The sequence below is a fragment of the Centroberyx affinis genome, unplaced genomic scaffold (genome assembly GCF_046629955.1).
Source record: "Centroberyx affinis isolate AG114_WGS23_722 - 3 ecotype Tasmania unplaced genomic scaffold, CSIRO-AGI_Caff_v1 ptg003294l_1, whole genome shotgun sequence".
Taxonomy (NCBI): Eukaryota; Metazoa; Chordata; class Actinopteri; order Beryciformes; family Berycidae; genus Centroberyx; species Centroberyx affinis.
In genome coordinates, this window is record NW_027281305.1 from 1 (window position 1) to 17,690 (window position 17,690).

General features: G+C 39.4%; 1 protein-coding gene across 1 annotated transcript in view; it reads right to left on the minus strand.

Annotated features, from left to right (window-relative positions):
• Positions 1-286: 286 nt before the first annotated feature.
• Positions 287-17,690, minus strand: part of chs1 (chitin synthase 1) — a gene marked incomplete at its 3' end in the record, with an annotated part of 32,822 nt that continues 15,418 nt past the window's right edge. The window contains exons 12-32 of the mRNA XM_071538565.1: positions 17,476-17,571; positions 17,029-17,193; positions 16,772-16,919; positions 16,181-16,246; positions 15,877-16,052; positions 15,190-15,248; positions 14,772-14,972; positions 14,498-14,666; positions 13,572-13,687; positions 9,728-9,907; positions 9,106-9,210; positions 8,528-8,645; positions 7,883-7,964; positions 7,445-7,680; positions 7,022-7,155; positions 6,298-6,379; positions 5,802-5,955; positions 3,973-4,077; positions 3,201-3,311; positions 500-637; positions 287-367 (exon numbers count right to left, since the gene is read on the minus strand). Of these exons, the coding sequence (XP_071394666.1) occupies positions 287-367; positions 500-637; positions 3,201-3,311; positions 3,973-4,077; positions 5,802-5,955; positions 6,298-6,379; positions 7,022-7,155; positions 7,445-7,680; positions 7,883-7,964; positions 8,528-8,645; positions 9,106-9,210; positions 9,728-9,907; positions 13,572-13,687; positions 14,498-14,666; positions 14,772-14,972; positions 15,190-15,248; positions 15,877-16,052; positions 16,181-16,246; positions 16,772-16,919; positions 17,029-17,193; positions 17,476-17,571 (2,722 nt within the window). The remainder of the gene's footprint in view (positions 368-499; positions 638-3,200; positions 3,312-3,972; positions 4,078-5,801; positions 5,956-6,297; positions 6,380-7,021; positions 7,156-7,444; positions 7,681-7,882; positions 7,965-8,527; positions 8,646-9,105; positions 9,211-9,727; positions 9,908-13,571; positions 13,688-14,497; positions 14,667-14,771; positions 14,973-15,189; positions 15,249-15,876; positions 16,053-16,180; positions 16,247-16,771; positions 16,920-17,028; positions 17,194-17,475; positions 17,572-17,690) is intronic.

Below are 17,690 nucleotides of genomic sequence, written 5' to 3' on the forward strand. Positions count from 1 at the left end.
TATTTGAAAGTTCTACAAATACTCAGTAAGTTTTTAATATTTTATTGAGATACATGTCTCAATAAAGCTGTGAAATACAGGTCTGATTAGTTAAAACTGAAAGAAAAGTGACGAGAATACAGTGTGTGTGACCTGGAACACATCCTGGTTCTGTCTACACCTTGGACCAACATGGTTTGCAAAAACACATAGTGTGTGTGTGTGTGTGTGTGTGTGTGTGTGTGTGTGTGTGTGCGAGCGTGTGTGTGTGTGTGTGTGTGTGTGTGTGTGTATGTGTGTGTGTATACCTGTGATATAACATGGCCAGGAACTGGATGAAGAGAAGAACAGCAAAAGACAACAGGAACATCAAACTGAGAGGCTCCACCTGTCAACATGATGATGATGATTATTATTATTAGCAGTAGGAATAATAGATTACTGACTGAAATTCCCTTTAACCATTTCTATCCCTGCAGCACATGTATCATGGCCTATCTGTCTGTCCTTCTAGCCTCACCTTGAGGAATTCTCCAGATTCAGTTCCATTTGGATAGTATTTAGGGATCTTGATGCTGATGACATCATTTCCGATGGCCTGCAGGAAGAAGGTAGCTACCACCCAAAGCACGTTGATGATGAAATACAGGAAGACCGCCTGTAGGGGGGGGGGGGGGGACAAATTGAGGCTCTGTCCCATTCCAAAGCAATAATCCCTAAGCCCCACTCCCTGCTCAGGCACCTGATGCCCAGTTTGATGAACTGTGGTCATGTTCTTCCTTTGTTCCAACATTTCAGGCACAATAAAAGCTGCACTGGTGATTCACTTTCCCATAGCATTAACTTAAGATGGCAGCCAAATGTTACTCCTATGTCTTTAGTAGGCTCCACACTACTGACATTTTTTTTTTTTTTTTTTTTTTTTTTATTTAACCAGGCAGGTCAATTAAGATCAAATTCTTATTTACAATGACGGCCTAGCAAAAGGACAAAAGGACCTCTCGAAGGGTAAGGGGAAAAGGGGACCAAGAAAAAAAAAAAAAACACACAAAAGAAACTAAACAAAGAACAATCCAGATAAGACTATCAGACACAAATGTTACATACATCGCAGAGGCAGAAAAACCCAACACAGTATGGGAACGGGGAAATAATCAAAACACATCTCTGTATAAACAGAGAGTATGATCATAATAACCTTGTGTTTGTTTCTTTAAATTTCATTACTGTTAGTCAGGGTTCGCACAAGGTCCTTAAAGTGCGTAAAGTCCTTGAATTTAACTTTTCAAAATTGAAGTACTGGAATACCTGGAAAAATCAACCTCGTATGTGAGATAATGCTTAAAAAGCCCTTGAAATAGATAAATAAAATGTTTGCAGTGTTTGACAGAATGCAAGTCAAAACGACCGAAGACCGACATATTCTGGAAAACTTCAAAGCATGTGAACCAATGATTTAAAGCACTGATAGTTGTTAAAACGTAGTAATGTTTAGGGAAATGTTTCCTGCTTTTGTGTGGAGTCCTTATGACTGGAAAAACAGTGTTGGGAAAAGTAATTGAAAGTCCTTGAATTTGATTTAATATTGTCTGTATGAATCCTGGTTAGTGGAGATATAGAAAAAAACACAAAAAACAAACAAACATCAAATTAGTTTAGAGTGTATTCAATGCTGTGTCACAACAAACTTAACATACTTAAACTTATTAAAACACAAACGTGTGTAGAACCATCAACAGCACAGAGCAGAATAAAAGCATCCAAACAGTCCAGAGTGGAGACACAGAGGACAGATACCTGTTGCCATGGCAACAAAGAGTTTTTGACAACAAGGTGAATTGTGCTGAGGCATTTTAGCTCTCGTTAGATTTTGTAGACCTTAGGTGCAAAGAATCTGGGGATTTTTTTTTGGCCTGCTGAGGGCCCTAAGCCTTACCTATTAGCTGATTGGAACACAAGGTAAAAGGTTATTTGAGAGACATAAATAAAGCATGAGGGAGAAATGGAGGGGGGATTACATGGACTGCAGCAGTGTTTCCCATTCCAGTCCTCAAGTAACTCCTGACCCGGTGAAAAGTTTTGTTCCAGCTCTATTCTTGCACACCTGATCCAAGTCGGGGCTTAATGCTGATTGGTTGAGCAGTACAGACAGATCTACCTGAACAGGGCTAGCATGAAAGTGTGTAGCCCTTAACTAGATCAGGTGTGCAAGAGTAGAGCTGGAACAAAACCTTGCAGGACAGGGGATACATGAGCACTGGATTGGGGAACACTGGACTAGAGGTATCGAGTTTGTAGGGTCCAATAGGAAAATTAATAGGGGAAAAAACATTAAATTCATTCATGTCTATCCTGTAGATCTGTAGCAGGATCATGAGGATTCAAGTATGCTTTGATGAATGCTTATTTATTTATTTAGCTAGCTTTTTACTACAACCATGATGAAGCAAATTTCCACAAAAGTGGACAATAAAGTATCTATCTATCTATCTATCTATCTATCTAGAATAATTTAGTGGAGTGATAGCTGAGTTCTCACATTTTAAAATGCAAAAAAGCAGGAACCTGACCAGAATCAAGAGCTGTTTATAAAAAAAGAAAAAAAGTCAGTGCACATTAAGACTTTTTGACAATATACTGTGAAGGGCAGCAAGGGGCTGCTACAGGACCTGAGGCTGCACTGTACCTGGAGACCTGCAGTACCATAACAGCAGCCCCCTCCCACAGTTCAGCACCCAGGACAGAGCCACTGACCGAGGCTGCTCAGCTGTGTGGGGTCGCTCTAACGAGCTGCTGCCCCAGTCTGGCACAGCTGAAGCTGCTTGGACTGAATGCTGGGCTCCGACCTGAAGCAGCCTCAGCCAGCCGTTGTTGGAGGAACTGCTCTCTGTGGTCTCTCTCCAGAAAGCAGTGAAGGAAACTACTATAGTGACTCCTCAAATGACTTTTCTTTAAGTTTATTTTTCCTCAGGCTTTGATCTGTATTGTGAAAGCTGGCAATAAAAGTACATTTTCTGTTTGACATTCACCTTTTCTTGCCTCTACCTAGATTCCCTCACAATACAGATTAATATTTATATGGATATTTATATTATTTATATTCATATGGTGACTTCATTAAAAATGTTAATCTGTCCTAATACTTTTGCAATAATACAAGATATAAACAATAAAGAGGCATGTTTTTTTTGTTTTGTCACACACACACGCAGATAGCTGACCTTGTTGCGCAGTGATTTCAGTTCTCTGGTGACCTCGTCCTGATGTGCTTTAGTGTCAACGATAGGTTTCAAATAGCGGTCTAGTAGCTTTACCCAGAAGTCATTCTCAGCCTAAACACACACACACACACACACACACACACAGACACACAAACACACACACACAGAGAAATGCACACACACAGAAACACACAAAAATAATTTTAGGATTTATTCAAATCAATACAAAACTGTCATAGCTGGTTGATATTCTATCACAGCATTTGGGGACAGAGCTCCTCACACTGCACTGCTGCCAGTAATACTTTACTGGTATTGTTCAAATTGCAGCAATTCTACTGAGCACCAAAAAAGTCAAGATGTGTCAACTTTCAATATTTCATGTTAATCTCTACTTAATGTATAAAGAAATGAACACAGAAAAAAACCGATTTCATATTTTTTTTCTTATGGTTGTTCTTCTCAGTGCCAATTGTTTGTAAGTACAGTAACAACATGAGGTAAGATATTTATTTGCACAAGCAAATAGTTGAGTTTATGAAAAATCACAATGCTAAAATGCTTTCACACAAAGTATCTTACAAAGTATCTTTGTTATATTTGGTATATGAATTGAATTCAGTGTTCTGGTATCTGTATGAGAAATGATACCCAGCTCCCAGGCTGACACTAGATAGTCCCTGGCCAGCTGTTTTCCCCTTTCACTTGGAAAATCCTCTTTAAAAATGTGTTTGCTCCTCAAAGACCCAAAGGAGCTGAATGTACATCTTACCTCATCTAGTTTTTCCACCTGCGGGGCGATGAGTGTTTTCTCAATGGCTCTCTTAACCCTCTTCTCTAATCTCTCCGTTCGATTGGTCTTCAGGATACGACGAGCCTGGGGGATAGAGACAGTGAATTATTCATTCATTCAATTATTCCTCCTCTTCAGTATCTCCTAACTTTGGTTTTCATAGGATGAAAAGCCTGGGAAATAGAATTAGTCAGTATGTTATGATGATAAAATGATTCAATTCAGTATAAGGCATGCAAGTAAAATTATGAAAAGGCTTTTTTGTACAAATGGGTCTTGAGAAGTGATTTGAAGCAGGACAGTGATTTATCCAGTATAACCTCCTCAGGCAGGACATTCAAAAGCCTAGAGGCCCTGACAGCGAACGCCCCATCACCTTTTGTCTTTAGCCTAGACGAAACGGAGCAGCCAAGCGAGCCCAGCCTTACTAAAAGGTCTGAAATGTATACGGGAGCAAGGCCTTGATGAGCGGTTAACGTTATCAATAAAATCTTAAAATTAATTCTAAAACTGACAGGCAACCAATGTAAGGATGTCAGAATAGGAGCAATGTGGTCCCTTTTCTTAGTCCCAGTCAAGAGTCTTGCTGCAGCATTTTGTACAACCTGGAGCCGAACCACAGCCTGTTGGTTAAGGCGAGTAAATAAGGTGTTACAGTAATCGAGACAAGAGGATATACTGTAAAAGTTTGACAGGTAAGATGAGAACCATTCCAGGACAGTCCCAGAGACACCAGGGTATATGCAGGAATCCTGAAGTTAAATTCAATACCTTTTAAGACCTTTTTTAAGACCTTTTCAATATATTTTAAGACCTCAATGCCACTTCGAGCTGTAACCGGTTACATCAGCGACACACATTTAACTTACATTTACTATACATTGATTTTGAGATTGCAAAACTAAACAGTCTTAGTTTGCGATAACTTCTATGGACCACTGTATCAATACAACACAATTCAGATAGGCCGGGAGGGAACAAAGCTCAAGAGAATAAATTGAGTGACTAACCCAAAGGCAAGGTTTATTAAAAGTAATAACAGTAACAAGCTCACACACACACGCACACACACACGCACGCACGCACACACACACACACACACACGCACAACACGGTCATTAACAAAAATCTCTGTGGTCTTTGCATGCTTTGCTCTCTTTCCCATTCACTTTCCATAGTACTTTCCACTTAGTGACAGCCTACACAGAAGAATCCCAAATTCACCCGGTGCACAAGAGGGCGTCTCTTAACTTCCAGGTTCACGCAAACTTTTAGCACACAAACTCTTTGGACAAATAGGCTATTCACATTGAAAAAACAGCTACAAAATTGAATACCTCATAAAATGGCGATTAAGACTTTTTAATACTTTTTAAGGGCCTTAATTTTCACTAAATTGATTTATTACCTTTTAATACTTTTTAAGACCCCGCGGACACCCTGGACACCAACCCATTGCCTCTGTCTAGTAGTGAGAATTTTGTGATAAATTGTGTCCAATGCTACACTTGGGTCTAGCAGCACTCGCCTGCATCTGCATTCTTCAGGAGATTTTAAAACCTTAAGAAGGGCAGTTTCAGTGCTATGGTACTGGCAAAAACCTGAGTGAAATCCTTAAAAAATGTTATTACTTTCCATACTTTCTAAGAGTTGCTTTCTCCATAATTTTGGAGATAAAAGGCAACTTAGAAATCGGCCTGTAATTATTTAAAATGGTTGAATGAAGGTTAGGTGACTGATTGACATTAGTCAAACTTTCAAAACTGTATTATTATTATTATTAGTAGTAGTACTATTATTATTATTACCTGCTCGGTTAGTGCATACTGTAACTCCTCCAGCTGGCTGTCTGTCAGAATGTCTTCAGGCCCCACAGCATTTAGTTCTCCATTGAGAGTGTCTGTTAGCATCAAGACCAACTCCTCACACACATCATCCTCTTGTTTGTTACGGAGTGTGTACCTAAGGACAAGAAAGGAACACGTATAATTACAATTGCAATTACAGCGATTTATCTGACACTGTAACAATGGTGTAACATGAGTGTTTTGAGGCCAACATGGAACATAAAGTATACAAACATATAGACACACATACTATACACACACACACACACGCACACACACTGATATAATTAAAATCATCATCTTGTTTTTTTACAGTTTATCCTGTCAAAATATTGGGAAAAGGTTTCTAAATTTGCCCTTCAGCTCTCGTAAAGCTGGTAAAGCTGGTGGAAATTTGTAATAAAACATCAAAATTTCCCAAAATTGAGTAACTTAACGCCAAACATTAAGCACTTACCGAATTTGTTCTTGTAGGTTTCTCTTCAGGTTAGCGTAGGTCAGCTTCTTCAAAAACTCTGCTTTCACCGGTTGCACCCAGTCTACATACATACACAGCGGCAAGCGCACGCAGACACACACACACACACACACCATCATCATCATCATCATCATGATTAAAGAACAAAAATAGTTAACAGGCTTCTTCATGTGTTTCTGATTTTCATTGGCAAATCAAATGAATAAACAAGCCCACAGTAAACATATTGTTGCGAAGCACTGTGTTTTTAGCAGCTTATAGGTCTTCTTGAAAAATTGCATATTATGTATAACATTTCATGACAGCTCAAGCAAGGCAGGAAATATGTTTGTATTTTCCCATCACCACATCTCTGCTCTCCCTTAATCAAATCAGTGCAATTTTGTAAATACTGGATTTCAGAGGCAAGAGGCATCATTCACTCAAACTTCATCAAAATGGGCCAGTAGATTCTGAGATACTGCTTGTGGCTGATGAACAAATACGCAAATAAAGATAGATCCATGGCTCATTCACTTTTTCATCATGAGACTAGATGCCATTTCAAGGTTGACAGCTCATCAAGACGAGTGACAAGTGTTGAAAGAACTTGACCAACGGAGGGGGAGGAGGGGGCGGGGCTAACAATACCCTTCCTGCCTTTCAAGAAGAAAAGCTGTATATTGTAGCTTTAATCTCAAACTTTGCATTTTGTGCCTCTCACCACTGGCAGGAAGCTCCACCCTCTCCTCCAGGTCACCAATGAAATGGTAATCGTCATCATCATCATCATCATCATCATCTTCATCGTATGTGCTCTGTGATATCCTCTGTTTTCCAACACTGTCAACACTCTCACTACACACACGCACACGCACACACATACACACACAAGAACACACACAAAGAAATGAACAAATTCACAAATCCTAAAATTAGGATTGATATTTTACCACTAAACAAGAACATTTTAACATTTTTTCTTAGGGTTATTATGTTTAATGTTAGAATCATGTGTAGGTGTGTTTATGTGTGTGTGTGTGGGGGGGGGGGGGGGACTGACTTGATTGAATAACTTTCTGACTTATTGAATAACTGAATGATAGACAGAATCATAGAAAGAAAGAAAGAAAGAAAGAAAGAATACCTGCCAATAGAAGCCAAGTCCTTGTCTTTTTGCCCTTGCCCTCTCTTTCTGTCTGTTGGAGGGTTTTTAGCCCCTCCCCCAGCCTCTTCTTTGGTGGTGTCCGGTCCGGACTGAGCCTCCAGTTTTGGGACTGTCTGTGGAATTACTTCCTGGTTGGTGATGGGAACGGAAGAGGCTTGCTGTGCAATCTGGCTAGTGATCTGCTGAATCATCAGATTCTCTGTTTCCTGGGTTACCTATGGAGGAAAAGAAGGAACAGTAGAATAGCATAGCATAGTGATCTGCTGCGTCTGTCTTTGTATAGCACTCTATCTATCTATCTATCTATCTATCTATCTATCTATCTATCTATCTGTCTATCTATCTATCTATCCATCTATCTATCTGTCTATCTATCTATCTATCTATCTATCTATCTATCTATCTATCTAACAGTACCTGTATCTTCATGTCCCAGCAGCAGAGTTTACAGTTTTTGTCACACAGAACATTCTGGGATTTCTTCACTTCTCCTCCTCCCCTGACAGACAGACAGAAAAACATAGACAGGTTGAAAGACAGACAGTAAGATGGATAGACTGTTAGATAAATGGATAAAAAAAATTCACAATCAATCACAACGGATTCTCTCTGCTCTAACTCTATATGACTGTCAAATTTATCAGATTTAAATTATGAAATACTTGATTTATATTACTGATTAGATGTTCCTATTCAAAGATACTGTGTGCATGATGACCTGTGAATTCATAGTTCACACTAATACCAATAACACTCTGGAAATGGTAATAATCATGAAATGTATCAAATAATTCATCCATTCCCTGGTGTCCCATGAGATTATGTACATGTTGACCAGTGAATCCATACTTAAAGTCATTTTAAATTTAAATTTATATTATATATAATATTTTAAATTACATTTAAAATATCAAATTACTGGATAATAGTAACACTACCACCACCACTACTGCTCCATACTGCTACTTTATGTTACCGCTCTTCCTCCAACTACTTTGTATATTTCCTCCTCCTTCTATTTCTCCTGCTCCTACTAATAATGAGAATAATGTAATTTATTACTTGTTGGATTCCCTGGTGCCCCAGGACACTATGTGCATGTTAACCAGTGAGTAGATGGTCAACAGAAGGTAGCCACTGGGAATACAGATGAAGTACATCAGACCATAGACAATCATCCCTGGTGGAGAAAATAACATAACATAACATAACATAACATAACATAACATAACATAACATAACATAACATAACGTAACGTAACGTAACGTAACATAACATAACATAACATAACATAACATAACATAACATAACATAACATAACATAACATAACATAACATAACGCTATCATAACATAACATTACATAACACTATCATAACATAACATAACACTATCATATCATAACATTACATAACACTATCCTAACATAACATAACATAACATAACATAACATAACATAACATAACATAACATAACATAACATAACACTAACATATAACATAACATAACATAACATAACATAACATAACATAACATAACATAACATAACATAACATAACATAATATAACATAACATAACATAACATAACATGAAAACATGATATAATAATATATAATATATAATGATAATATAATCATACCAAACTCCTCTGGGTGTAGTAATGCTGTCACCAGGTACATGATTGTCATTGAAACCAAAAAGACGCCAGTGGGGGTCAGGAAGGTGCCCTGTATCACCATATCACCTAGAAGGAGTGTGTGTGTGTGTGTGTGTGTGTGTGTGTGTGTGTGTGTGTGTGTGTGTGTGTGTGTGTGTGTGTGTGTGTTGGGATGTTTGGGGAAAAACAACATGTCATGCAAAGTTGGGAAATAAAAACGACATTTTGTGAGACAACATGAAGTCACAGAATGTTACTGTATCTCAGAGAGTTTGCTTCTATTTCTTTTCTCCTACTCTTCCCTCCCTTAACCCCCCCTTCCCCTTCACCCCCCTCTCCTCACTAAGCCATCACTCCCTTTCCTCCCCTCTCCACTCCTCTCTCGTATCGTGATATAACCATACCGTCCTGTCCCTAACCAATAGTAGAAGCAGAGATGGCTATTTGGGTGTTGGGTTTGACCACTATAAGCAAATCCTCCCTGTCTCCTCCATCCATCCCTACATCCATCAACCCCTCTCACAAATAAAACACTAAAAAATCCAGAGAAAATCTCCTCAGACTCTAATGACAATCACGTGGTTGCATGTGTGTTTTTACCCACCAATGATAGAAAACAACGATGCAGTCATGAGGAATGCGTACAGCACACTCATAATGGCGGCGATGGTTATTTGGGTGTTCGGCTTGGCGATAAAGCAGACGAGCATGTAGAACACCGGAGGGATGACTGAGATGATGATGGAAAGTGTACCAGGGATCTTAAAGACAAACTGGAAAGCACCTGAGAGGGAGAGAGAGTGGAATAAATAAAGCACAGATACAGTAGCTGGACCTACAGCAGGCAGGTAGATAGATATATAGACAGCTATAATAATCCTAATCATCATGATGATCGTAAACAGTGTTTACGATCATCATGATGATCCTGAGGAACACCATGACACAGGATCGCCTGAATGCTCTGGCTATGCTCTCCATGGAAAAGAAACTGATCAGAAACATTCCTGACTTCAATAACAGGGTCATTGAGAGGTTTGCCACTCAGAAGGACAGAAGGGCAAAATTCCTGTACAAATAAGATGTCAGACACACACACACACACACACACACACACAGTCTAATAACCTATCTGTGTCAGCCTTCGTATACAGGGCAATAGTTGAGCTTGTTACATAAAACCTTAATGTAGTCATGAAATCTTGATCATGAAACACCTCACAAGCCTAATGACAGTCAACAGTGTGTGTTAGTATGCATATTGTAGGTCTATAAGATAGAGTGCAGTCAGAGAGCACAAACAGATAAAAAGCTGTTATGAGGGTTGAGGGTTCTTTGCACAACAGAGAGCGCACGCGGTGTTAAAGGAAAAATCCAATCCTGTTATATATCATATGTATATTTGTAGATATTTATGTTCAATGCATTCCAGGAATTATTTTGTGATGAAGTGTTTTAATTAACTTTTTTGGTGTACCCCAGAGATTCTCAACCTTTTCCATATCAAGGACCCCTAGTTTAGTCCACAATAAGGCCACGGACCCCCATTTGATGAGATTTTGTCTCTCGGACCCAAATCTGAGAATATTTTTATTGCTAGATATGATTTTGTCCAGGATCCCATGACTATCTGTATTGTAGGTAGAGAGATAACAGAGAAACTATGATCAAAATCTTTTCTTCTACATACTCTAATTGTGTTAACTTCTTGTAAATGAAAGAATGGTGAAGTTTACAACTTAACAATTCATCAATATGCTGAGGACCCCCTGGAACACCCTCAAGGACCCCTGGTGGTCCCCGGACCCCACATTGAGAACCACTGGTGTACCCACTTTCCCTCAACCTGCCTTGTCTACTTCTAGTTCAGTTAGTGATTTCCTACACTTCCCAGAATGCCTTTTGATAACCAGTTCCCCTGACCCCATTTTTCTTTGTATATATTGTAGTTGACCTTAGCATAAGTCATCCAGCAATATGTTTGTGCAATATGCTTTTTATGTTTTTGTATGAGAATGCCTCAAGTTTTTAATATTGGCATTAAATAATTACTGACTATTTCACAGAGCACTGGTATCCTGGAGTTTGTGTTACATTGTAATGTTATGGTTACTGAAACTGACTGAATATAGCACAGCCCCACCTAGAATATTTTTCACCAGCCGCCACTGGTAAACACAGTTACAAAGCTCTTTACAAAAGCTAAAAGAACACATAAAAATGACTATTACTAAAATTACTAGACTACTAGAATATTTCTGATTTGGTTTCATTTAGTTGTAGAAAATTCTGCGACATCCAACACTTAGTATCTGTGAGTCAGTTTTTGAGAATGTCTAGACTGGCTTTTTTAAAGCACACTTGAGTTTGGTTGAAACACATTTTGTGAGGCAGGGAGCCGAGAGGGCAGGCTGGACGGACCGCCGGTAAGCTGTGAAACAGATGGTTTCCCACTTGAACTTGGCCACTAATGACACTTGTAACACATTACATGAAAGCTGGAGAGAGAGAAGGTAACGTTGCCAACTGTGGCACTACATTAACCTTATCTAGCTAACGTTAACGAGGAAATAAGTCAAAGGAACTATACTATGCTTGATAGGGGCTAGATGTTCTCTGTTGTGTGCCCTTACAGAAATCACTGAGTATTGGAATTAAAACAACCTATCTGTGTGCAATCCTGTTGAGCATGTGAGCTGTGTCTGCTGTGTTTCTGGATGCACCTCCTATCTCTTTTCTTTTCAAACTGTGACTGCAGCTGGCCAGTATGCCTTATGATGACCAACACAGTGCTGATGTCCCCACGCCAGATCCTGACATTCACCCCAGCGCTGAATATTCTGCTTATTGTGCTTATTCTGTCTATTTTGTTTATGTTCCACTTGGTATCAACATTTAAGATTTTATTTTTTTGGCATTTTATGCTTTATTTGAGAGATATAGTGAGAGAGAGACAGGAAGGTATGGGAGAGAGCGAAGGGAGGACATGCAGCAAAGGACCACGGGTCGGATTCGAACCCGGGTCGCCGCGGGAAGGCCTGAGCCAAATGGTATGCGCCCTACTCGGTGAGCCACCAGGGCGCCCCTGGTATCAACATTTAATCTTTGTTTGCCCACTCTCGGCACACACTGCACACTTGACTCTCCTGGATGAGGGTTTCTTCCCAAGCGTGGATGTAGCTGCTGCTGAGCCAACTGATGACATGCCCTCAGATACATTTCCAGCAGTCAAATTAGTTTTTAAGGGTTTCTTGATCTGACAAAATGGGCGCATTGTTACGCACCAACCAGTGTATAGATCAACATGTTGGATACGCTCCTCCCCGGCTCGTAGATGCCCAACAAAATAACGATTTCTAAGTTGTTAGGACACAAGAAATTAGCAATTGATTTTTGTTTCTATTAGCTTGTTAGTATGTTTAAAATGTCGATACAAACATTTCCGCTGAGTACCAATGCAAAATATCAGTCATTTAGGACAGCTAGCAAGGCTAGCAATGCTACCAATCTTTCATTAGCAATCCAAAATAACCAATTCTTCACATTTTGCGGTCGATATGCAGCAGTGACAGCCAAGTGTGCTGGTATTGGCATTCCTGAGTTAGGCCTACTGCCAGGTCGCTACAGGACACTACTGACCTAAAATACCAAGTACCCCCAGACCCCAACTTCAATTATCCTCAGTAAAATTTTGGGGCTGGCTAAGGCCCTGTTCCTTTTGTGGGATTTTTTTTTTTTGGAAACAGACCCTTTGAGACTGTAACCATAATGAGGGGCTGTATAAATAAACTTGACATTTCCTCTATAAAGCAGTAAGAGGACAATCTATTTTAGAGGAGCTACAGTTACAGCTGCTCAAGGGCGCACCACACTGAAGGTAGCTTCTGAGGGAAGAAAGACTGGTTTACTTTTCCTGCCTTTTCTCAGACATTCTGGGAATGAACTGGTTATTTCCTTGTACGACTGTCATAAATTGAATCATTGCTAGCGTGACTCAACAGTTATTAGCCATGTCATGCTACTGTAGGTAGCCTGAATGCTTAGTGAAGCAATTCACAAACTGCTGAGGGAAACCTAAGGAGGTTCCCCTCCCAAAGGGACGTAAAAGAGCATTATATAAACAGCTATCAACTAGTTCACGTAAAAGGAAAGAGGACAGAGGAAAATCAAAATAATCATTGTCACTCACCAACTTCATGTAGATGCAGCAGGAATTTGACCTGATTGATGACGCAGACGATAATTACATACAGATAAATGAAAAAGTAGGAGAAGAGGAGAGCAGATAAGAGGAGATGAGACAAGATGGAACAGAATAGACAGAACAGAACAGAGCAGAAGGGAAGAATCAATCAGCCCCTCTGCAATCATTAGGGACATAAGTCCAAGCATAGATGACCCCGCAGTGAAAATCAGATAGTAGAGGAATAGACCAGAACTGAACCTACCTGCTATCATTAGAGACACAGAAGCAGGTCCGAGGATAGAGGAGCCAACAGTGAACATCTGGTAGAAGATGTAAAGCCTGGAGATGGAGGTGTTTCTCTTCACTGTCTCTGGTCCACTGGGATTCAAGTCACAACCATAGTAACATTTATATATATAATATTTATAATCATATCATATTATCATAGCAAACATCTGGTTGGGGCTATACAGCCTGGAGATATGAAAATAAAATAAAATCAGAATTAGAATCACAATTAGAAATGGGATCAGAATACCTTATAAATAATAATAATAATAATAATAATAACCTTTATTTGTATAGCACCTTTCATACACAACATGCAGCTCAAAGTGCTTTACATCAATAGAAGGCAGATAAAAGACAGATAAAAAGATAAAATTCATATAAAAGAACAAGCAAAATGCATTGCATTAAAAGAATCAAATCAAGTAAAATAGAAAGAAAAAAGAACACAACAAATACTCCCACTTTTAGATGCACATTGTGAGTGAACCCATATGTTTTTCTTGAATTTTCTTATCGCCTGTCCTCCCTAATTCTACTCTTGATCTTATATTTACGTCAGATCTCACTGCCTAAGGCAGAATCATAGATTCTCCTCTTGGTCAAAAACCTCACCATCCACAGATGGATGAGAATCATACAGGGTAAAGCTCTGTCCCCCCACATATAGTGTTCACTTGTGCAAGTAAGCATTATATATTTTATTATTTTGTTATCAAATGTATTACTTTTTACATTTAAAAAGTAATATTTCCTATACCTTATTCCCTTTTCCCTGTATACCAATCAACCAATCAATCAACCAACCAAACAAACAAATGGTACTACTTCTTCTACTATTACTACACTATCATTGATGATGATAATAAATGACAACAATGATGAACTCCACCTACTCACCTGTGCAGTAGGTCCAGTGTATTCGCGAGTGTAGAGGGTCCCCATCGTCGCCTCTGGTTGTAAAACTCTTTGAACTCCTGTGGTGAGTTGGTGTATGCATCTGATGCAGCGTTGTATTCGACACGCCATCCTTGTTGAAGTAACAAAGTACACAGCCAGCGATCTTCCCCTACAAAAGGACACACACAGAGGAAAAGAAAGGAGAGAAATGGACATGAAGTCAAAAGAAGAGAGGTAAAGAGGCAAGAGTATTTCAAAGAAGTGTGTCACCAACCTTGATCATATTGCACATATTCGCCAGCTCTCGTTGCGGTTGTTGTATATCTCTTCATTACATTGTCATCCATTAAGGCCGAGCCTCGAAACAGACTAAAACATCCTGGACTGCACAGCACAGAACCAAACACATGCTCCGCTGTCTTCTGCAGCCAGTGTCCGACTGCGTACTCGAACTTCTGGTACCACACCATGGGACCTGGGACGGTAGACAGGTAGGTTGGTAAGCAGGCAGCCCCAGAGTGTCATAGAGATGGCGATGGAGAAGAATGAAAAAGAGAAGAGGAGGAGAAAAGGAATGCAGCCAAAATACACCATCATTCATTGTCTTTACCATTTGTATTAAGTATTATTTAAAATCTAAATAAAATAATTTTTTTTAGTTTCAATTAAAAATTTCATAAATGTTTACTCACCCATGCCAGTAGGGTGTATTCTGCCACAGGCTGCGCCTACATTGTCATACATCCTCAACCTGCCAATGAAAATACATTTTTAATGAGTACTTTTAGTAACTGACTAACAAACTTCCTAACTGCCTGACTGAGTAACAAACTGACAACACTGGCTGTACTAATTAACTGATTGGCTGTGCAAATAAATGACTAATCAAATGAATTAGTTAACCAACCTATCAGCCCATCTTAATAAAGGTGGATGGATCAACCAGGAACATCAAGGCTTTAAGGTTGAAGTTTCCATCCAGGTACATAAGTGTTGTTGTCTGAGATATTATAACTATATAACTAACTAACTGATGAATTATCCATTATAAAGATCAGTGATTAAAGATGAAATTCAGAAGGCCATCGAGGGCCATCAACTATTGTCATTAAGTCAGTCAGTCAGTTAGTTTAATTAGTTAATTAACCAGAATCAATTAAGTCAGAATCACTGCTTTAGGATGAAAGTCAGTGTCTCCATCCAGAGCCATGATATACATGTTGTCCTCCATTAGCCAGTGAGATAGATACTGAAGTAGTTACATAGCTAGTTAATTTATTAATTAATAGTCTATTATCAGTGATTTAGGATGGAAGACAAGGTCTCTCCATCCAGAGGCATGATAGAAGTATTGTCATCAGTCAGTCAGTCTAACTAACCTGTCTACTAGCAGAATCAAGGCTTTAGGTTGGAAGTCAGTGTCTCCGTCCAGAGCCATGATGTAAGTGTTCTCGTCTGAGATGTGTTTTCTCTTGGTGTCGTTGTCATACTGAGGCAAGAGGTAGCTCTCACCGTCCATAGAGATCAAACTGGTTCTGGATGGGTTATTCTGCCGCTGGATAGAACACACAGATAAATCACTAATATGTATGCATTTTATACAGAAAACAACACACACACACACACACACACACACACACACACACACACACGTCAGACACCAGTCGGAGTCTTAGCTCTTACTGTGATCTTCTGGGGGTTCTTGACGATGTAGCCCTTCCAGCCCAGCAGATAATACAGGTACATTATCTGAAAAACAAAGTGTGTTTGACAGAAACCAACCGTTGAAGACATGGGTACATCAGAATCTCATCACTGTCCTGCAAAAACTTTAACACAGTTGACTTTTCAGGTCAACTGTGTCAAACCAGGAAGAGCATGGAATCTAATGTTATGATACTTGAGAATTCCATGAAAAATATATATTATCAGAATATAAAAAGGGATAATTTTCATGACTACGGTCACATGATTCTTTAGGACAAATATTTTTGGTGCTGTTGTCTTCTAGTTTGTTAATCTAGTTTATAATAGCAATAGTGTATCCTGTCTGTTATTATTTTGGCTTTTGAGTGCAACACTTAGGTTGGGGTTGTCGTTGAGGAGGATGCAGAGCATGATGCCCTCAGGATTCACACACACACACACACACACACACACACACACACACACACACACACACACACACACACACACACACACACACACACACACACACACACACACAGGCAGGTGTACAAACACAAACACTCCCCTCTCTCCACCCCTCCATACCTGAGACCATCTTTTCTTGTTCCTGATGAGTGCTTTGTCTTTCAGGTGAATGTAGAGCATGTTGCCTTCTGGCATAACAAATATCAGCCTGCCTCCGTAGGGAGTCTCACTGATCGTCACGTCATCTGGTTCTTTGTTGGTAAACACCCTGGATGGAAGGATGGATGGATGGTTAGATGGATGGATGATGGATGGATAGATAGATAGATAGATAGATAGATAGATAGATAGATAGATAGATAGATAGATAATCTTACCTATAAACCTCTATGACAACCTGGATCAAGTCATTAACATAAATGTTAACCAGCCTCTTTCCCGTGTCCTTTTCAATCGTAAAGGAATCGTCCACATAAATGTGACACTCAAAGTCAAAACAATCCTTATGATTTTCCTTAGGATCTCCTCGATACCGGTCCAACCTGAAACAAGGCAACAATTAGACGATGAAATTAGAGACGCCCATCCATTACTGGAGAGACGCCTTATGTTCTCTTGTACTAACCATCAAAGCATCAAAGTCATTTCTCATATTTCCTTGTTTATGAAAGAATGAAGTAAAGAGAGAACATGATTTCTGTTGTGATTGCATTACACAAAGTGTTTTTAATGGCACAAATATTTAGAATAATAAACTTGAGAACTGAGCCCACATGCATGTGACGTTGGTGGGATTAAGTTTCTGTAATGAGAGTATTTCTAACCTGAACATGGAGGTGAGGATCTTGAGCATTTCATCATAGGTCTCATGCCACATGGTGGCACACAGATAGATCACACAGTTCTCTAAGTCATCATGGCTGGAGAGGAGAGGAGAGGAGAGGAGAGGAACATTTGTGAACGAGTTCTCTCAAAGCTAGAATCTAGAGAACCAAGACTTCAATTCTTCATGTCATGGAGGCCACCATCTTCTTATACA